This window comes from Rhinichthys klamathensis, unplaced genomic scaffold, assembly GCF_029890125.1.
Source record: "Rhinichthys klamathensis goyatoka isolate OS25496 unplaced genomic scaffold, OSU_Roscu_1.1 h1tg000021l_1, whole genome shotgun sequence".
Taxonomy (NCBI): domain Eukaryota; kingdom Metazoa; phylum Chordata; class Actinopteri; order Cypriniformes; family Leuciscidae; genus Rhinichthys; species Rhinichthys klamathensis.
In genome coordinates this window covers 3,655,694-3,678,616 of record NW_026606572.1, presented here as the reverse complement: position 1 = coordinate 3,678,616, position 22,923 = coordinate 3,655,694, and the positions used below count along the sequence as shown (strand labels likewise).

The 22,923-nt window shown below is 39.2% G+C and overlaps 1 protein-coding gene across 1 annotated transcript in view; it reads right to left on the bottom strand.

The window, feature by feature from the left end:
* Positions 1 to 16,753, bottom strand: part of wnt6b (wingless-type MMTV integration site family, member 6b) — a 47,026-nt gene extending 30,273 nt beyond the window's left edge. The window contains exons 1-2 of the mRNA XM_056241833.1: positions 16,078 to 16,753; positions 10,344 to 10,564 (exon numbers count right to left, since the gene is read on the bottom strand). Of these exons, the coding sequence (XP_056097808.1) occupies positions 10,344 to 10,564; positions 16,078 to 16,157 (301 nt within the window). The 5' untranslated portion in view covers positions 16,158 to 16,753. The remainder of the gene's footprint in view (positions 1 to 10,343; positions 10,565 to 16,077) is intronic.
* Positions 16,754 to 22,923: the final 6,170 nt, after the last annotated feature.

The following is a 22,923-nucleotide window of genomic DNA, read 5'->3' as shown; positions in this document are numbered from 1 at the left end:
AAGTAAAAAATAAATAAAAACTTAAGCATAATTTAATGGGGCATTTTGGGGGCCCCTAGGTAGCTCGGCGCCCAAGGCAATTGCCGACCATTGCCTAATGGTTAAGTCCGCCCCTGGTTACAGGGACTGATGGTAGCTGTACAAAGTACACAGGCTACATCGTAATTTCAATTTTAATGGAGAGTAAAACAAAGGCAGAACACCGTATAATCTGATAGGTAGCATTATTTGATAGAACGCCAGCACCGTAACTTCATATTGACGCGCGGCTAAACAAAGGCAGAGTGCCGTAACTCAATATGAGCGTTCCAAAACTAAGCCAAAGAGCCGTAACTGGTGTTACGGTGTTCTGCCTTGGTTTCTCATGGGCTTTTGGAAGTTACGGTTAAAGGGGTCATATAATGGTACATGCACTTTTACAAGTTGATTGTACTGAAATGTGTGTTGGCAGTGCCTGTACACAAACATCATATAATGATAAAAATCCATCCAGTGTTTTTGTTTTAATCTCCTTATATGTTTTCCCCTGCCTCAAATTGAGCCGTTCGTTTTTGTGACGTCAATAAAACGGACGCCCCTCCCGCGATTGTTGATTGACAGCCGGGTTTCAACACAGACCCGCCCTCGCTCGTGAGGGAGCGAGCTGTCAATCATTGTCTGCGCGGACCGGCGCGGTCATTGTTGATATGCTGGAGCACTGTCTATGAGCAGAATGGCGTCTAAGCGATTGTGGTGTTCTGTTCTTGGGTGTAATAACGAACACAGCAGTCATTTTAATGTTCCTAAATCCGAACCGCTGAAGACGCAGTGGCTGAGTTTGTTTTCGAAGGGAATATTCCCCACGAGCAACGTCAATGCTTTCATATTTGCGCGAATCATTTCACACACCAGACTGCTTATAAACGAGGAGGGTCAGTATAAAGCTGGTTTTGCTAAGAAGTACCAACTATTCGTGTTCCTGCTGAACCTCCAAAATAACTGAAGTGAGTGTATCGTTTTATTAATCTTTAATATTTATATTAATCTTTGCAAATCGCTAGATGCACGCTTCACAATGAATGCGTCTAAGGTTTACACTCAGGGTACATTACGGCATGTTTTCTATGTACGACGTTCTCAATATAATTCAAAATTCCACATCTATAAATTATAATGAACAACGCGTTATGGTATTGTGTTACAAACGGTGTACACAGAACAGAGAGGCGGGGTGAGCAAAACTCATTATCATTTAAAGTCATATACACTGAAACGGCTTGCTGAAAACAGAGCTGTTTTTGACCAGGTAAAATAAGTGTTTTCTTACAATACTAATGAGAATTTTTAATTAAAGTATATTACAAAGTTTTAATTTAGACTCTAAAGAATCATATTAGCTTGTACAAAAATGGCATTATATGACCCCTTTAAGACAAACCACTATTTTCTCGAAAAAACAACGGAATTGACTCAAGATACTTATCCACATGATAAAGGAGGTCTTGAATGTGCCAAAAATATCAATAACTCATTTTCGACCAAAAACGAAGTTACGGTCTTTTGCCTTTGCATGGCAGAGTAGCCTGCACTAATCGGTTATTGGGTAAGTTAACCAATAATATTGAATGGGCACGAATGCAATTTAAGCCCTCTAAATCAAGGAGCATCTCGATAGTTAAAGGAAAGGTAGTAGATAAAACATTCTTCATTAATGGTGAGGCAATACCAACAGTTTCTGAGAAGCCAGTGAAGAGTCTTGGGAGATGGTACGATGGGGTTCTAAAGGACACAGTTCGAGTGGGAAAAGTTAGACGACAAGCAGTGGAAGGGTTGAAGAGCATAAACAGCTGTGCTCTACCAGGCAAACTAAAACTCTGGTGCTTTCAGTTTGGTCTATTGCCGAGGTTGCTGTGGCCACTGACTGTGTATGAGGTTTCTTTGACAACAGTGGATAAGCTGGAAGCGTTAATAAGTTCATACATTAGGAAATGGTTGGGAGTTCCACGCTGCCTCAGCAGAGTGGGACTTTATATTAAAGGAATATTGCAGCTGCCAGTCTCTGCTTTAACCGAGGAGTTTAAGTGCGCCAAAGTCAGACTGGAAATGACCTTAGTAGAGTCACGCAACAAATGTGTAAGGGAGGCAGCACCTATGTTAAAAACTGGTAGAAAGTGGTCAGCAAAGAAATCTGTGGTAGAGGCAAAGGCTGCCCTTCAAATTGGGGATATCGTGGGACAGGTACAGCATGGAAGAGGGGGTTTTGGGCTCAGTTTAGCTCCCCCTAAATGGCACAAGGCAGGCCCAGCTCAAAGGAGGAAGCTGGTAGTCAACGAGGTGCGAAAGCAGGAGGAGAGGATGAGGTGTATAAAGGCCATTTCCCAGGCCAAGCAGGGAGAGTGGATGAGATGGGAGAGTGTGGAACAACGCAAGATGGGCTGGCAAGATCTTTGGTCAGTGGAAGAGAGTAGGATCAGTTTCCTTATCAGGTCAACATATGATGTTCTCCCATCACCACAGAACCTAAACCTCTGGGTAGGAGAGGATCCCTCTTGTCCTTTGTGTTCATCACCTGCCACATTACGGCACATTTTGACAGGATGTAAGGTGGCTCTTAGCCAAGGTCGGTTTACTTGGCGCCATGACCAAGTACTGCGATGTTTGGCTTTAGCATTGGAAGGCAAGCGTAACATGACCAATAAGTTGCCACCTGTTCTAGCAAAACATTACACACAGAAGACAATATTCCTCCGCCTAGGCGAGCAACGGCTTATTTTTCAACCTGAGATTGCCACCACTAACCTCCGACCAGATATTGTTTTGTGGTCTGGATCAGCACGCATTGTTCAACTGATAGAGTTAACAGTGCCATGGGAGGATGCTGTAGATGAGGCATATGAGATGAAGAAACTGCGGTATGCTCATCTGACCACTGAAGCAGAACAGCAAGGATGGAGAGTCCAGGTTTATCCAGTGGAAGTGGGTTGTCGAGGATTTGTGGCACACTCTACAACCCGTTTCCTCAGAGACGTCGGATTCAGTGGCCAAGAGTTGCGTCGCACAGTAAAGAACTTATCTGAAGCAGCAGAGAGGAGCAGCAACTGGCTGTGGTTGAGACGGAAAGATTCTGGTTGGCTGTGTACAGGCCACCACGCTACGGTTTCGAAGAATTCTTGAAAAACTCGAAGAGTCTGTTGGTTTATTTGTATAGTTTGCATTGTAAGTACAGTTATTACGTTCCTGTGTATATTGCGTGAATGAGGGTTGGTGATTTGGCAGATATGGTGTTTTGCGGTAGGTAGTATGCCATACGGAACCGTTGCGGAACCTACTTTAACGAAGACAGTGGGGCTCGACAGCCTTAGTCAAACGGGTTGGCGCGTATGGTTGGGTTGCGGAGAGATTGTGAGATTGTGGTTAGGTCTCAGCAGCAGGAGGGATGTAAAGGTCAGTAAGCTGGGCTGAGTTGAGTGGTGGACGGAGGGGGGTGACTCTGGGACGCCAGAGTCACTGTCGAGCCCTCTTGAGGTGTTGTGGGCTAGTCGACAAAACACTGAGGACGGAAGGTGCCCCCTTGAAGACCCTAGAGATGTCCCCTACTCGGCTCAATCCAGACGGTTGTCGTGCTGGTCCACTGGGGAGACCACACTGTAGTTGCAGCCGTTGTGTGTGCTGATGCGCCAAGTACACTGCAGCCGTTAACGCCGGACAGAAGGAGATTCACATCACCATATGGAAGGAAGCGTAAATGGATGGAGAAGCATACGTCTACGTCTTAGTTTGTGCTTATCTTGGCGAAAGCCGAGTACAAATCAGCATGAAGTGTTAACTTCTACTCTCGTGTAATGGAAATCATAAATGTTTAACAATTTTCTTCAAGTCTGAGACTGTTGCATTTAATTAAATTTTTGCTTGATGTAATGTGCATATAGTTAAATATTGAAATGAATAAAACAATTTTTAAAAAAGAGAATGTTTCATTTGATTCAATTTTAGATGATGGAATATGCAGAAAGAATAGAATTAGGCGGAAATGTATATTGCTTTATAGCGTATTCAGGTCGTGCATCATGTTTTTGAAAAGTAACTTAGAAAAGTAACTAGTAAAGTAACTAATTACTTTTGAAAATAAGTAATCAGTAAAGTAACTGGAGAAGTTACTTTCTTGGAGAAGTAATCAGTAATCAGTAACTAATTACTATTTCCAAGTAACTTGACCAACACTGCTTGGCAGAGCCCGCTCTGCCGTCACTGACCGGTTGAGTCTCCCCCCTGTAATCCTCCACATATATACCTCCCTACGAGCAGGATGTGGCTTTCGCAGCGTCTTCCTTTCCCTGAAAGGGCACGCTTTCCCAGTGTTATCCAAGTCTGACTGAGTGGGTCTTGCGGAACAGCAGTGACTTCCCTGGCCTAAGCCCTGTCCCATCTCTGCCTCAATAATGTGGGGGGATCAGGAGGCTTTTGTCTAGGCACTGGAAGGTGGCAGCACCAGTGGCGTTTTAATTAGGATCCCAATCAGTCGACACACGTCGACTACATCGAATGTGAGCGACTGAAAGGGAACGTCTCGGTTACTTATGTAACCCTCGTTCCCTGAAGGAGGGAACGGAGACGTAGTCCCGTCGCCACTATTGCTGGACCACCGCTGACTCCGGTGACTCCGCTCGACTCCTCAGCGAAAAACAAATGGTGCGCGCATCCACTTCCGTATTTATACTCGAGCTGCGGGGCGGAGCGTGAGATGCCAAGCTCGCACTCCATTGTGCATTGGCTCGTTTTATCAATACTCGAAGATGACAGGCTCCCTAAGCGGGATCCCAATCAGTCGACACATTGACTACGTCTCCGTTCACTCCTTCAGGAAATGAGGGTTACATACGTAACCGAGACGTTACTTCTTAAGCCACCAAAAAAGCAAACATATATTCTCTGTTTATCTGTATACCTCACAATCATGTTCATCATTTGATCCTGTTAATCCTAATTTTTATCAGCATTGTCATGATGGTAATGCAATGAAATTGTTACAGTAAGTTGGACTATGACAAGAAATGTAATTCACGAGTTCACACTTACAAATCAGTCGGATAGATTAAATTGGTAAACATATTTGGCGTGCTGTCCGGGGAGAGGGCTCTGATCTTGGTAATTGGCCCAAACGCAGAGTATCCCCCCCGGTTTAGGAAGTGACCTTGTGAGTGTGAGGAGATGGGGTGGTGGAGGGATTCTGAAGACTGTAGAACATCCTTAGGTGAGTTTGACTGTGCTTATATATGGTTTGCCTTCGTGCTGATTGGGTAGATATGTTGATTACTGATTGAAGACAGCTAGTGATACTAGAGTATTTGTTGATTACTGATTGTAGACAGCTGATGATACTAGAGTATTTGTGGTTACTGATTGCAGGTTGCACTAGAGTAGCTCATTTGACGTGTTCCTCCCGAACTACGTTAATAAAACATCATATAATGTTAACTGAAAGAGATTTTGGACATATGAAATCTCACTGTTGGCGGAGCTACCTAACATGACACAACAGAAATAAAAACTAATGGACCAATGTCTTGTCACTCATGCACTGCTGGTTTTCATGATCTTTCATGAATATCAGATATTAATTTTTAGAAATAATAATTCCATGTCAAATCTTTAAAATGAATATTTAAACCATTATACTTTTTACTGTACAAATGTCACTTATGACCCTCAATGGACAGACTCCTGTGATAATGCTGGCTTGTGGGAAAGTTTTATTCTGCAGAAGCAACTAGCTTATTAAATATAATGCTTATAATCATAAATCTTAAAATGACCATTACTTTCAAAAAAATTCCTGATATTTACAGATTTTCCATGTTCATTGGAACCCTGATATTACCTCAGCCTTTTTGAATGTCAAACATATCATGATCAAACAATATTTTGTAAACACTGTATCATCCAGCATTTAAACTACTACAAAGACTAAATTCACCCCTTTGGAGCCACACTTTCTAATCCAATACATTCATAAGACAGGGGTTGTCATGACAGACAGAGGGTAAAAAGTCTCTTGATTTCAACTCCCTCTCTTATTTTTTCCTCCAAGACACAAATTCCAAACAAATTTTGTGCAGCTGTCTATGCCCAGGCCTGCCTAGGAAAGAGAGAGAGAACATAATGCCAGAAGGGGCTTCTGTGAGAATTAGCAAATATTTTTTTAATACTCAATCTTTGAGTCAATGAAGCATGGGGCTGCAGGATGAAAAGAGATGCAGAGAAGGCAGGGCCCCTCCAGCGGCTCTACCAGTGCTGACTAGCGGGAATCATTTTGATTGATTTATTTTGCCAACATGTGCTGCCTGCATGCAGAGAGGGCTGAGAAAATCTCTAATGCTGTGCAGATCTTGCATACCTGGGATCCACTTTTATCAACTGAAAGCAACCGAAGCAACACACATGCTCGTGGATAATATGTGTAATTCTCAGGCTATTCTCAGGGTCCACATGAAGCGCAACCTATACCATCTTTTAAGCGAACTTAGAAAGTCAGATTCGGGGTATGAAAAATTGCTTTCACAGACAAATCTCCAATACAGTTACTCTTGAGTGCACAAGGAATCCATTTAAAACAGGTCTGGCTGTCCCTTTAAATGATAACATACATTCATGCAGTCCTTCATGCTGAGTGCACCAGCCTCTGACCTGTTCCAGCAGTGGGGCTGGAAATAAAGCGAATGCCAAGCTACAGTGTGTTTTGTGCTTAGGTTTGTAGCATACATTACGGGTTTGAAATGGGATTATATAGAAAAAAGAGAGTTTATAGAGTTTTAATGCTGGCATAAATGGTTTGCCTCCGGGCTTGGAGATGCACTGTAGCATTGTTATCTAATATATAAGCTTACTTTTGATCTTTTTCTCTGCCTCTTTCTCTCTCTCCCTGCCCTTTTCTTGAATGCACGCATGCTTACGAGTTCAAATGTGAGTTCACGATCACTACTATACTGAAGATACCGAACACATCTGCTGAACAAATGGCTGATGTGAGGATGTTATTTCTGATAGTAAAATTTGAGAGAAACTCTGAGTCCCATTACAGAATACCAGAGGGATCATGCACCTATGGCACTATCTCACAATATAAGATGTGATTAAAGAAAAAAAAAAATGTTTTAATGATTTGCTTGTACTTCATATACTGTATATGTAAAAAGGCATTTATTGAGACTCAGATTCAAATTTCATTTATATATATATGTATACTACTGTTCAAAAATGTTTGTTTTTTATAGAAAGTAATACTTTTATTTAGCAAGGATGCATTAAATTGATCAAAAGTGACATTAAATATTTTTAAAAACATATTTTACAAAAATGTCTATTTCAAATAAATGCTGTTCTTTTGAACATTCTATTAATAAAAGAATCCTGAATGTTTTTTTTTTATTACAGTTTCCATAAAAATATTAAGCAGCACAACTGTTTCAACATCACCAAATCAGCATATTAGAATGATTTCTGAAGGATCATGTGACACTGAAGACTGGAGTAATGGCTGTTGAAGCTTTGCCATAATAGGAATGAATTTAATTTTAAAACAGTTATTGTACTTTTTTTACTGTACTTTTGAAAACATCTAACCAACCCCAAACTTTTGTATATCATAGGCTTCAAACTATTTTTTTTTCCATATATACCTAATTGAAAAATAAAAATACTAAAATATATTTGAAATACATAAATTTAATGCTAAGTTTACTATAAATACATTTACATATTACGTACTTAATATAAATACGCTGCAATTGTCCTTTTGGTATACTAAATTGATATACTTAAAGTCTGATAAATTGGAACACCTAATTTTGTACTTAATGTATTTTATCCAGAAATAGTCCAACTAAAGATATACTTAAGTATATTTGATTGTGCTAAATTGGAACTATTGCAAGTATACTTTAGGTACACTTTAAATATCTTGCATTTAAAGACTGATAGTATGTAGAAATCATACTATCCTTACTAATAGTGATATTAAACATTTTAGGCCTAATATTAAGAAATGTGCATTGTGCAATAAAGTAGTACTCCAAATAAATTTTAATTTTTATATCCGTAAGTCTCAAGTGATATGTCAGTAAATATGTTAATGGATTTGTAATATACTTAGTATGAAATAAATGTATAAAAAAAAAAAAAAATGGTATCGTAGGGTATAAAATACATTTAAAAAATTAAAAACACTGGTCTCTCTCTCTCTCTCTCTCTCTCTCTCTCTCTCTCTCTCCATATATATATAGATATATACATATACGTAGATAATTTGTATGGAAATTTCAGTTATATTTTAGACTCCATGCTAGTATTTGTGCCATAAATTAAAATATAATTTGAATTCAAATGCTTGTTGCCATTCTGAGACCTGAACCTCTGGAAAAATGTCGGTGTCCTCTGTACATCAGACAATGCACGATACCATAAACTCATTGACATAGACATGCAACAAGAGGTCTTGACAGCAAAAATAATGAGGCGCATTCCTGAGGTGACAGGGCAAATTACGCGCACACAGTGTCCTTATCATTTCTGGGGTTTCTAATTGGAACCGCATATTGTCTCTGAGCGATTTTAACGACTTCATTACAACCTCAGAGACAACATGTAAGAGCAGCCGGCAGCATTTCCAGCAAATGCTGGCATTAGAAAGCCACTCCCCTGGGCCAAGAAAACAAGCTCTGGTTTACATGTTTGAATAGGGGAAGAAAATAGCCCCCAGTTATTTAGCAATGGAAGAAATATGTGAGACACTTTGTACAACCCTATCGCACGGTGCAGGAAGTGAACCTGCCTTAGCAGAACTCTCATGACACGTGGTCATTAGAGTAGAGTCTCACGGTAATTGTGGTAAATGCATGAAAACAGAAGAGCACTTAAGCTTCACCTATAGACACAGAGGAATTTATGATTAATTTCCATTTTGTGAGGCAGTCTCCAGTGCTCAGTCTAAGATGGGCTGATGCAGACAGAGGAATCATGTTGCAATCCGTGTGTGAACACGTCCACACTGGAGGCCAAACCGTGAACTCTCAGCTCCAGACCTGGATATGACAAGCCTGCATCTCTCTACATCACTGTGATATGGGTATGTCTAAAGAGAAAACTCAAGTCAAATTAGGCACAGCATTTGCTGACCATCCTAATCTCATACCAATCTCAGAGTACGTTGAGCCAAAATAGTGCCCTCTACTGGTGACAACCAATGAAACTGTTTAAAAAAGAAAAGGTGGGCAACATGCAGCATCTAAAATTCATACTGATATATCCTTTAATGATTTGCTCAAGCCAAAAAAGATGGCTGCAAAAACTGTATTATGCTAGAATGCTGTCTGTTGTTCTAAGAAAACCAGCAAGCAATTTTACGTTTAAAAGACATTAGTCATCCAAACACAGCCCTGACATCTAGGCTAAAACAAGGCAAATTTAAGTGAAATCAGTGAAAATTGAATAGATGTCTAACCATAGCCCAAGAATAGACGCACATGTCAAAGAAATGAAATCAAACACCTTGTAATCACCGTTGACTTTCCTTACATGATGGGATATAATACATCTCGCAAGTTTTTGGGGCAAAAACGACATGTAACAAAATTCAAGGTTATTTTGGCTAGAAGTGGGTTACTCATAGCCGGACTATATCGGGTGTATAGTTAACCTAGATGGTGAAATGACAGTTATTGCTTGCTGGGATGTGTTGATTTTTGGGACAATTTACAAATTTAAATCAAGTTCTCGTAAACTGTGGCTTGAACTACCAGATGCATTTACATAAGGCTGAGTTGTGCCTATTATGTATCGAACCACCTCTTAATCTGATTGCTATCCATCTCGAATGGAAAGCATTTACACTCGCCCTTTAGGTTGTTCATCAGATCTTTAAAAGAAAGTGTTTACAAAATATTAGATAATGACAGACATTTTAGACTGTTGTGGGGTAAAATAATGGCCACTACTGAACAAGTTATCAAACGTGAGAAGGGAGGAGTTGAACCCTGAGTGGACGGCCTAATAATTGTAGAGGTTACGTTAGTTTATTACTCTTCAAAGGACTGAAAAATGTGGCAGATCAATGATCATGCAATTTGGGGATCGTTTTTAGAGAGCAATTTAACACAGAAGAAGAGCACTGAGGTAAACCGGACACAACAGCTGTCCTTGTTCTCTTATGAACTTGGATCAAACATGCTGAAAAGAGGGCATGGGTCTCAGGGCCAGAGTTCATGCCCTCAAAGAGACGTCGCTGACACATAATCGAGGCACAGATTGATTAATTTAGGTAGATAACCTGGGAGAGTGGATTCTTTCACTATGTCAGGACAAATGCTCACCTTGCTGGAGGATTTTGCCAAAGTATTTGTTCTGGCTGGTACAGTTCCAGCGACGAAAGCGGAACTGGTATTGACATTCTCGCACGCCCAGCTTGGCACCCTTGGCGACTTCGTTGACGATCTCCGGCTGGGTCTGGCAGAGCTCGGCCTGCTTGCCCGCCAGACGTTTGGTCTTCCTGCAGATGCTATTCGGGTCCATGACCAAGGGACTCCCCACTGCCCTGAAACCAACAAAGCTTCATCAGATGACTCATCTGAACTACATAAGGTTTCACAAGATAAAGTGCGGTTATCTTCTCAAACCGCACGGCACACAAACCACTTTAAATGATTAAAAGTAATATAAATTGAATGTTCTGTTGCTTTACTGCAAGGTTCATGTTAAGGTCTGAGCAGATCCTCATTCATTTAGGCTTTTCATGGTTTTTAGGCATACTCATTGTTCCTTGCAGATGACAAAGAAAATAAACAGAAAAAAGACAACTACTAGAGTCAGACACACTATAATGTCAGCGGTAATAGTATTACCCCTTTGAACATAAACAGATAACATTTAAAGCAAAAACGCTACATCTTAATTGCTGGGTTTTATCAAAAGTGACGACAGACGTGTGTTTACACTTGAATCAATTGTTTATTTCAACTGCTAATGGGAGAAGAGGCCTCAGGTCCAAAGCGTGGAGCGGGCTGCCAGAGCTTCCCGTGACAGTCGCTATGACGTAATGTAAGAACGGCACAATCCTTCGGTTCTTTCTTTTTAATAACTCTCGCAATATTAGAGTGAAGTTCAGCGTCTGTGATCCGTGCAGCTGAAGTCGGTTTTTATCATTACGTTGCCATCTGGGGGAGCAGAGCTCTGTGCGAATACCTCATTGCTTTTCATTCACCCCAGTCAAGGCTAATCTTTCAGACTAATAACATTCATCTGCCGTGCGAGTTTGTTTTAAAAAGTCAAACCAACGCTCTTGCCAGTCGCCTTCCATGGCGGTCTGATAAGAAATATGAGAGGGGAGATAGCAGGCTTTACAAGTGATGCATCCCATCTTGATGGGCCTAATATTTAATTTACATATGACCACTCAACAGAAGTCTTTGGACATGGAGCAGCGTGAGTGTGTTTTGCCGTGATATATGCTTACATGTGCTATTGGATTCATTTCATTGCACATTAAAAAATGTTATAGAGCCAAATTAAGTACATGTATTTAATTTCATTTAATTATGACAAAATAATTAATTAACTGTTTGTGTATTAATAAGATGTCATTGGTGTCATTCTTAGCATCACATACATTATGAGCCAGTCAATGTTTCTCTAATTGTAAATGCTTCTATTTGTTTTAGTGCATGGTTTAATGTGAGGAATATTCTAAATATGTGTGGCCAAATGGAGTACAGGTTAAACAACAACAACAACAACAAAACAATAATATTTTGATGGGCAGTTGTAAAGGTAAAATTATTTAGTTTGTCTTTCTTTTGAATTACTCATGTCTCTCAAATCCGTGAGTGTCAGACTTGCAGTTTGACTTGACTATTAAAGTTGGACTCAAACCATGTATTATGTTGCTGTTCCTAATTAAGTCACAGGCCACTTGGCACATACTACTCACTAATGTAAATTTTTACTTGTATTCGGCGCCTAAAGAGAATTTTGGTCTCTGTCTACAGCAAAAATTAGCAGGAGATGATATATTTTAGTTAACGCCACACACTATCACTATGCATTCATATGAATAACACTTCTGTAAAGTCATAATTGCAGTTTTTATACATCACAAATACCTGATGATTTATTAAAATAATTGATATATCGCTCTAAATATATATATAGATATATACTGTGTGAAATGCTATTTTGCATGTGAAAATCAATATCAATATATATTGATTTTCACAATAATTGTATTCAGTTTTTTGGTATATATATATATATACGTGGCTCATTTATAAATTCTCCATAATTAAGAATGCATTTTAATTATTTATTGATGGCACATTTGATTGTATTGATTATATTATTTTAATGACAGTATAACAATTACTCCCTTTAAAAAAATGATAATAATTACATTTAAAATTATTGTTATTGTTTTGACAGTCTAGAAGCTCACCAGGAAAAGTCTCCCTATGGCCAATTCATTCCTAAGTGTTCCTATAGTGCATTAATCCCTCTATTAGCTCGATCTGCACAAGCAGATACAATGTTCTCTGCTGCAGTCTCTGATTATCTACAAACTTGTGAGTTTCTCAGCGCCAGGATCACTGCTCAAATAATGGAACCACATTTTACAGCAGGAGGTGTAGACTCGTAAAAGAGCAGACAGCGTTGGAGCGATTCTCTCTTTCCAAGTCCTGTTTCACTGTCAGAAGGGGCGAGGTAAAGCGTTGGCTTATAAAGGAAAGCTTGAATATCACAAAAGCCCTGGGATGCATATGTGGTCACATTATGGCTTGGGTGATATAGAGATGAAGATATTCGTCTGCGTCTGATGAACCATCCCTTCCCTGGCTCTAATCGAAACCAGCCACGACCATGGCCAAAAACATTACAATAGACAAAGGAACATGCCTGTAGGAAGAGTCAATCTGGACATGATGATCACTTCAGCCATTTCTTATACAGTGATTCATTTTAGGATTTTAATAGGGGATGTTGATCAGAGGTCAGCGCATAAGGCTGGTCACAGAGGAAGACCACATGCCCTTGATGATCAACCATCATATTCACGGCTTTATTCAAAGCCACTCTTTCCTCCTTCTCCTTTATCTGTATGTGATAAGCGAGAGATGGGGCCTAATCATAACATGGAAAAGGATGTACCCAACTTGTGCAATCAGGAATATCCAAAAACAGCCACACCGTGATGTATGAGAGAGATAATATAGAGGGGGAATGGAGGGGGGAACTGTGATTAAGAGAAGTTATCCAAATAATCAGTGCGAACATACACATGCACATTTATCTTTTCATAGACCCGTCGCCCTCTGCGCCTGTTGAGACCTCAGGTTACATTATGAATTGCGCGGTTACAGATAAGTCTCTTCTTTTTTCACTTTGTGAAAGAGCGAAATTCATCCCTACTTAATCCCCCAAGTATGCTGGATATGAAGTCAGTCACGACAGGGCTGGAACTGCACAGAGTGGCTTGGGTTCACTTCTGTGGCGCATGGCGCAGAGCCATGGCACAGTCTCGTCTTGGAGTGCGCCACTAAATCATGCTAGTGGAACCACGGCGCTGCGCAACTCCTTCACCACGACGCTGTCCGTCACACGCAGATGGGACAGACCTGAAAAACGGGAGAGCGGCAGACGCATGCTCGGAGGTGAAACACTGTAAGTGCGGCCAAACGGGCCAAGCAGCTGTCATCCAATCGTTATCTGATCCATCTCTCAAGGCCGCTTGATTGGATATCTCTCCATTCTCCAAATGAGATTCGCTTCTCCCAGACTGAACATCTTAGAGGAGACTGTGCAGTCTGGGACACACTCAAATAGGAGAGGTCCAATAGGAGACTCGTGAATGGATAAAAAAAAAAAAAAGGAAAATCTGTCATTATTTACTCACCCTCATGTCGTTCCAAACCTGTATGACTTTCTTTCTTCTGAGAAACACAAAAGAAGATATTTTGAAGAAAGAAAAAAAAAGTCCATACAATGAAAGTCAGTGTAGTCCAATGTTGTTGTTTTGGACACCATTGACTTTTATTGTATTGACAAAAATGGTTAAAACTTTCTTCCTTTTTTCACAGAAGAAATAAAGTCAGGTTTGGGACAACATGAGGGTGAGTGAAAAAATGACAGAATTGTCACTTTTTCGGTAAACTATCCATTTAACACAGATGTTCTCAATCAGAAGGTGAGGAAAATTATTTCAATTAAGTTAAATTAAATATTGTAACTTAATTAAAATGCTAAAATACACATAAAAGCAAGGTGTACGCTAAACATACATTTTAATTATTTTTTGCAACATTTAATTATTATTTTTATGATCTTTTGTTTTATTGGAGAACACACAGTTCTTGAAAATTCTGCAATCACAAATACAGTTATTAATTGATTTAATATATTGACAAATATATGTTTCATTATTACAGCAGAACATTTGTTTCATTATTACAGAGGAAATATTACATGAGAGGCCTTTGAATATTGTGTTGCACAATGGGAGCTTTCAAGTCAAAAACGTTTAAGAGATCGAGAACACTGTTTGAACAGAATAATTAAGAGTGTGAAGGAACAGATTGGGTTGAGGTCACACGGGCATTAAAATGCAAACAAATGTTGACTGAGTGGACTCACACAGACATAAAAGCGAGAGGGTATGGCGCGTGCACAGTCACACCTGTCCGACAGACTCCTGGAGGGCTGCCAGCACATGACCCCGAAGACTCCAGAGGAGGTGAGGCTTCCCATCGCTTCCTCAAGCACTCAGCTCTTAGCCCCGCAGATCAGAGCACAATCAGAGTCCTGAGAGCCAGTTTATCTGCCTCCGTTTCATCTCCTCTCAGCCTCAGCATGTGAATGGCACGCTGTCTGTCAGAGACCCTCGGCCCAGCCCAGCACCAGACGAGAGGTTTGTGATGGCATGCGTCATGCCCCAAAGAAAGCATCATTGTCTTTGCGAACTTTTTTTTAGACATCCAGGTGTATGAAGGAGTGTGTGTGTGTGAGACGTGTGCGGAGAGCATTAGGTGCAGCTGACTTAGTATAAGGTGGAAATTTGAACATTCAAAGTTAAACAACACCCTTGTTAATGTGTCACTTTGGATTGTCTGTGTTTATCAAACAATCTCCCTCTTGTCAAACTCATGCATTTCAGAGTGTTAAGAGAAGGAGTAGTTTATGATGACACCCACAGCCCGGAGGTCCAGCTAAAATTCCAACTCTGACCTGATGTGTCTATCTCTGAAACAGAGTACAGCTTAACCCTTAATAAACCCACAAAAAATGAAAGCTATAATCAACAACGTTTATGGTATCACAGTCAATTTCTCTGAATATATTTATAATGTAGGCTATTAACTTTTTTAGAGTGACCTACTGATTTTTTTCAGAAATTCAATTAATGTTCTTTTAACTAACAAGCACTTTACACAAATGTTATATATAAACTGTGCAATGATTTATGTGAATAACTCATTCTTCTTAACAGTTATTCATTTTGTGGAATGGACTTCTCAATGGAAAAGTGATTTGTATTTTAGAAGTGAATAGTTTTCATAGAGCATGCAGTAAATAAGGCACCAAATCATAGACAATATTGTGCACAGAAATTCATTTTATGCCTGTAATCAGCAAAACTGCGAATGTTTTACAGCCTAATGTCACAAAAGAACCTTAATAAGTTCCACAAATATCTTAGTTCTTTATAAAACAATATATTTTACTGCATTCAAAAAACAATACACTGATCTGAAGAACCTAAACTTTTTAACCGCCAGAAAGCCATACAACCCACTCAGGAATACAACAAGAGGTTTCCTGATAAGAAGAGGGGTTTTTGCTGAACCAGAAAAACATTTATTGTTAAGAGTGCCTAGGGATGTTTCTTTAAAGAATAATTATGCGATAAGCCGGAACGAAGAGTGTTGTCATATTTTTCTATTCGATCATCTCTATACTGTAACGTTGAAGTTTCTCTAATCACACTGATCGAACTTTAAATATGGAGCTTGCTGGAATTTCTAGAGGAAATTGAGCGCGCGCCTGAGATAGGCTATTACTTACCACCAGAGCCCGATGATGTTGACTGGACAAAGCAGGATAAAGAAGAGAGCAAGTTGTGTTCTGGAAAGTGGAATCGTCATGGTCAAATGGCTTTCAAAGGACACAAGTTTACGTGATGTTGAAGAACTAGTCCAGAGATGACAATGGCTTAATTGTCCTGTGCGAAAGTTTGGTAATATCTGAGAAGATTCAGCACCCCTGGATAATACACTTCCAAGAAGCACATCATCGGGTGAGGACGGTCGCAAAATCCGTTTGGAGAGTCGTCAGCATCTTCATTATTACTTCTTGGAGATCTTCATCCATCAAAACCAGATAAATTGGGGAGAATTCCCGGCAGAAGTGCACTAAGATTAGGTTAATGGAATGTAGTCAAACCTCTCGAACTACTAAAATGCCAGAACTTTTAAAAAGCGTTTCCATTTGGTATGTAAAATATTCAGTTTTTCTTCTGAAGAGCAAAGCTGTTGACTTGAGTGCCATGTGCTGAACCTGCGTGCGCGCGCCCTTCTGCGAGTGCTCCAGATCTCATCCTGATCCAAACAGGTAGACGTCTAGGCATTTCGTGCTCCTCTCGTCACACTCTTTTCCTGCCTTCAGCTGGGGACCTTTTTTCCTCGTGGTGTAAGAAATTCAGAGCTCATCACCCACTCAGTGACGTCGCCCGGGGCTCGAGTCAGGAACCTTGTCATACAGGAAAAAACGGTTCTGATCTACAGTTTTTGGAGGATCAGGTAGTACACAACATGAATGTCCATTGCTGTTAAGCGGTTTATTTTTTGACAACTTTATAGAGCTGGCCGCTTTTGATATTTAAACAAGAGAAGAATCAATCTGTAAAAGGAAGACCAGTTTAAATAAATAATAATTTTTTTTTAAATATAACATTGACATAGCCTATATTATATTGAATAAATAAACTATATATATAGACCTATACTCTTTTTTAAATGAATGTAAAAAAAAAAGTAATTTGGTATAGATGCTTTATTTAATAGAAATAAATAACTATCTCTGATAAGTTTGATTCAGCTGGTCCAGACAGGGTGAGCAATGGTGACACACTTTATTCTAGTATTACATTACTGTGAATGAACACACTTGTGCTCAGGTATCTTTCCCAATTCACTCCAAGTGATTTAGCCTTGCCGTCTTGCTTCTTCAGAAACATTATCAAATATTTTAAGATTTATTTTGTTGTAGAAAGACAATCCCAAAATTCTCAAATTCCTTTCAGCTTGTGCTTTTGCATTCCAACCCCCCATTGTTTAAATAATAATTTATGAACATATCAAATCATATAAAAAACTGTCATATTTAGCCTTTAGTGCATTTAAAACAAAGCCATAAATCTCACACATTTGGCCTGTAATAGCTGTCGTCTCATCTATCATCTGCAAAGATCTGTATTATCACCCTCATTAACTGTCCTCCCAATGTAATTTGTGGCTCTCAAGACAGTTCTTCATTGTGATGTTGTCTTCATTCGCCGTACACGCTCTACCTCATCCATCCGATGGCCAGGGGGTCCCGAACTGAAATCCAAGACCTCCCTGCTCTTTTGAAGTCTCACTTTACTATTGGTTACAGTGATGAACTGCATCCCATACAGGTAAAATCAAAGATGGAAGCTCTGTTTCTGTTTTCATATCTCGTTTGAGATAGCTGGGAGCAGAGAGGAGATGTGATAGACTGTTTATCTGTTATCTCAGGGTCAGGTCTTTTTGATTTTCACTCTTTGTTTTCCCTCCAGCTTCAAAGCAGCAAATATGGAACAGTTTTGTCTGAGGTGCAGGTGCGTTGCAGCTAAATTTATCATTACATAAAAGAGGGAAGATAACCTGCATGTCTTGAGGGATAGTTTACTTGCAGAGGAACGGTCAATTCTGGTCTGAAGGCATATAAATATCCTGAAAGTTAATGCATTTGGCATTATGTACAGAATTGCTCGATTTAGTAATGATAAACGTTAAAAAATCAAATCTATTAAATAAATAACATCTAATTGCACCAAGTCAGTTTTGTTCATGTTTTTCCTGTAGTTATATGAGATGAAGAGCCTTCTTTATATTAAAGAAAGTACTATTTTATCATATCCCATCTATATATATATATATATATATATATATCTGCTGCATAATTGGAAACATGGCTTTTACAAAAAAAAGACTGTGCACTCTTTCTCACTTTCTCTCTTCATACATATGTGTGTGTGTGTGTGTGTGTGTGTGTGTGTGTGTGTGTGTGTGTGTGTGAGAGAGAGAGAGTGTGTGTTTTGTTTGGGAGGAGCGATTCTTCATACTTGGCTTAAACTTTATGGACAATAAAGATCCCATTTCAAAGTACAGCAGGGTGTTGAGCCTGGGGTCTTGGCTGAGCGTTCCTGGGAACAGCCCTCTGAAGACCAGGAGAATATCTTCAGCTGACACATGGCGCGGAAAAATCCCCATGCAGACCGTGTGGCAAAACTGCCTCTCATTTACTCAGCACTATTTACAGTCAATCTCTCAGGTCAAACTCTTTTGCTACTAAAATCAATATCCATTATTCAGGGGGGGGGAAAAGCTGTTAATTATGATCTCCAACCTTTTTCCTATTGTTTAACATTCTGGTGTCAAACTGGGAGTGAGACAACTCCCTGTTACGTTAGCATCCAATGCGATTTGAAATCCCATTGCACACAATATTTTTTAGGCATAGTTAAAAATTACGTCCAAATCAAAACCACATGACGCTTATGTGCCATAACCTTTATAAACAAGCCACAGTCATTTCTGGAATCCCCACGAGAAGTCAAGTTCATGAAATTCCTTCACCACTGGCAGTAGAGTTTGTGTTATAAAACGTCAATATTGCCACACGCTTCTGTGTGTCTGTGAACAGGCTGCTCAGTATATGGAGAGAGGACAGTGTCAAGTCATGCCATGACCTAAACAGCAGAGGATGGGAGGGGATTCGGCAGACATGCTGTTTCCTGGAACTCGCATCACATGAGTAAGATTGTGTCTCTTCAGAACATGGGGGCAGAGGAAAACATGTATAATCACAGCGCACTTTATAAAAATCTGGTTTGTGCATTGTAATTTATTCCAATAAAAAAGCTGTTGCTCACCACAAGATTTGAGCCGTCGAGTGCTTGCTCTGTAAGACTTTTTGCAGACTCAGTTTTTTGCAGACTATTTTCCCTTTTTACAGATCATGAGCTCAGCCTTTCAGCAGCAAGAGCTTTCACTTGGAGTACAGCAATTGATTCCAGAAAAGAGTCACATACTCCAAATGGGTCGCTTTTACTCCGTAGACCGTTATAGCATCACTGGTGAACTTTGGCCCAATGGATGGTGTTAGCCTTTGAGTTTTAGGGAACATGTCTTCAACTCTACTGGGTGCCATTTAGCATATGAGTACAGTGCGGATGGTTGTATTGGCCAAGATCATTTAACACCATCTTGAGGAATTTCTCAAGTACACTGATGATTCATTTAATACGCTTCACCACACAAATGTGCTGAGATGGAATATTTCCGGTTTTGTTGAATTTTCTAAAAAAGACTGAGAATCAGTAAGTCAAAATTACTCTAAAGAAATCATTTTTAATTGTATATACATATATGTATATATATATATATAAATGATATATGTGTAATTTTCATGTGATATTTGGGCAGATAGACTTATTTAAAAAAATATTAAGATATAATATATATATATATATATATATATATATATATATATAATGTATTTTATGTGATTTGAGTGTACATTACATACATTATTTAACATCTAGATGAGCATTATATATATAATAGTCACTATATATAGTCACAATTCCATGTGTTTTGTGTGTATATTTGGGCAGATAACGTTTTAAAATAGTCTCATTTATAAAAATAAAAAAAATATTATAATATAATATATATAATGTATTTTATGTGATTTGAATGTACATTTCATACATTATTCTAGATGGGCAAAACATAGCATAAAAATTGAGACATTGGAGTAATGCAACATGGAAAAAATTTAGTCGTTGCATGGTCTAAAAGCCATCTTTCTGGTGAGATACGGCAAGGAGATGAGCCAATGAGATAATGGGCCACACACTGATTACTGGAGTGATAAACTCTCTGCAAATTAGAATCAGCACCTTTGTGTGTGTGTGTCAAGCTGCATAAGTAGCTTTTCATCCAGTTCTTTGTCCTTATGTTTACTAAGCTTATAAACGGAAAAGGAAAATCAGCAATGTTTAAAGAAAGGAAAACTATTTGAACAATTTTGAACTTCCCTGTAATGATAGATAGTATGATGATGGAACAGATGTTTCCCTGAAACATCCCATTTATTTTATAGGCACATGGTGGTATGAAGCAAAAATTGTACAGCTGGATATGATTTTAGGGGGGAGAATTTTGAACTCTAAATCTGTGGGCATACAGCGCCACCATGTGTTAAGATTTTGTTACCATAGGCATATTCTGTTACCGTTTGTCAAAGTACACGTGGTTATAGTTTCAGAGACTATAGATGGGTGTGCTGAAAAATGTGAATTAAAAAATGTGAATTTTGACATGACACTATCAATATGAATGGATTTGTTTTAATCACATCCATTTGAATGCCAAGTGCTAAATACTTTCAGGAATAATACCAATCAAATTTAGCCAAGAAACAAATGTTGAAAGAAAATGTCAACTCTTGTACACATGTCTTTATCCAAACAGCTTGACATGAATATGTCTGATGACAGATCATGACTGTCAGATGGATTCTGCAACATAGACGTTTACCTTTCCTGTCTGCAATGCAAAATGCAAAGCAGAACTTAAACTCTATGTAAAAAACAAAAAAAGAGGTCTCCTTCTGTAGAAAATGACTAATGCAATACTTATATCAAGCAAATTCAGTTTAACATGCACATTCAAATTCGCACAGAAAACCCAAGAGTAGAATAGCCAACATGTCCTGACAGAGGTTTAATCTGGAACTAGGCTGATCATGTTTCCCACTCAGCTCAGCAGAACTAGGTGAGGTGCTGTGATTTCCAAAGGAAAGGGCTTCCACTGTGATGTGTCGTTCTTAGGTAAACATGCAAATATGCTTGATAACATCTAACACACCCTTGATCTATTAGAACAAAGAGCTCAGTGAGGGAAACGTTCCCTCTGGGGTTTTTGTGGCCCGTAAAGAAATTGTTTCCACTCAGTGTGTGATGTGTCAGAGAGATTTGGGTGGGTCTTACATTTTCACTCATGTTAATGTAGAGTTCAAGCATCAAATCATGGATATTTGAAAGAGAATTCTTTATTGGAATGGTTTTTTTGCAAAAACAAACAAACAAACAAATCTAATAAAACTACAGTGAATAAATAAAATAAAAGTTCAGCTATAGGTGTTTAGAGTGAGATATTCACAGTGATTATTACAAGAAAACTTGGAAATGCATAAGCAAAGTATAAATAGATAGTCAGATAGATGGACGGACGGACGGACGGACGGACGGACGGACGGACGGACGGACGGACGGACGGACGGACGGACGGACGGACAGACAGACAGACAGACAGACAGACAGACAGACAGACAGACAGACAGACAGACGGACAGATAGATAGATAGATAGATAGATAGATAGATAGATAGATAGATAGATAGATAGACAGACAGACAGACAGACAGACAGACAGATAGATAGATAGATAGATAGATAGATAGATAGATAGATAGATAGATAGATAGATAGACAGATAGACAGACAGACAGACAGACAGATAGATAGATAGACAGACAGATGGAAAGACAAATAAAAATGTAATCGTACTATAAAATTACTGTCTTTATCCCCCCAACCCATATTTTTTTTTCCAATGTCTAATGGGATTTAGGAACCTCAAATGTCAAGGTATTTATGAAACTTATAAACTTGTTCTATTGCAACTATATTCATCATTGGTTGAAAAAAAGTCTAATAATTGCTTTTAAATATCACCAGGAAATCATGACACTTATTATTATTATTATTTATGCTATTAAACATGACATTTATTTTACTGATAGTAGTCAGTCATAACTAAATATGAGCCCACAACGCCCTCTAGTGGAAAACATATAATTCATTTAATAAGCTTTAGAATAGGCTAGTACACGAAGTAGGCATTATCAAGTCCGAGCTCATGACAGAAAATATTAAATGTTATGATGTTTGTAAAGTGGATTCTGTTCAGGTTACCATTTGAAATGTAATTGGCGATTTAAAGGGACCGCTTAGCCTCCAGGATCAACCGTCATTACCAAGGGGGTAATCCATCGACCGGAAGTTGAAGCCGGCCGGGTGCCGCCATGTTGTAGCAGAACTTCACTTGCGTTAGCATTTCCATTGACTCCCATTCATTTTGGCGTCACTTTGACAGCGAATAACTTTACATCTGAGGCGTTTAAAGACTCCATTTGTACATTATTTATTTCTAAAGAAACACGACAATGTATAAAGGGCTCCATTACCTTCTATGTTACACTATGGCCCCGTAGAAACAGTTTTAGTAAAAATAGGCTAACGATTGCGTCATAACCACTCGACTCTCTGTCGCGCTGTACAGAAATTACCGTACAGACAGGAGGAGAAGCTCGCAGGCAATCGGGGGGACGTCCCGTCAAGGGAGAAGCCCATAGATAATGAGTCCATAAAAGCAACGGAATACTTACTCCTGCTCACTCACGCCAAAGAACTCTTTGCTCAAGTTCCCCGTCTCTGCAAGATTAACGTTGGCAGTTTTCACGCACAGCTACTAGAAGATTAACGTCTGTCAGACAGGTTGCTCACGTCATCAAGCTTAGTTTGAGTCGGATTGAGTC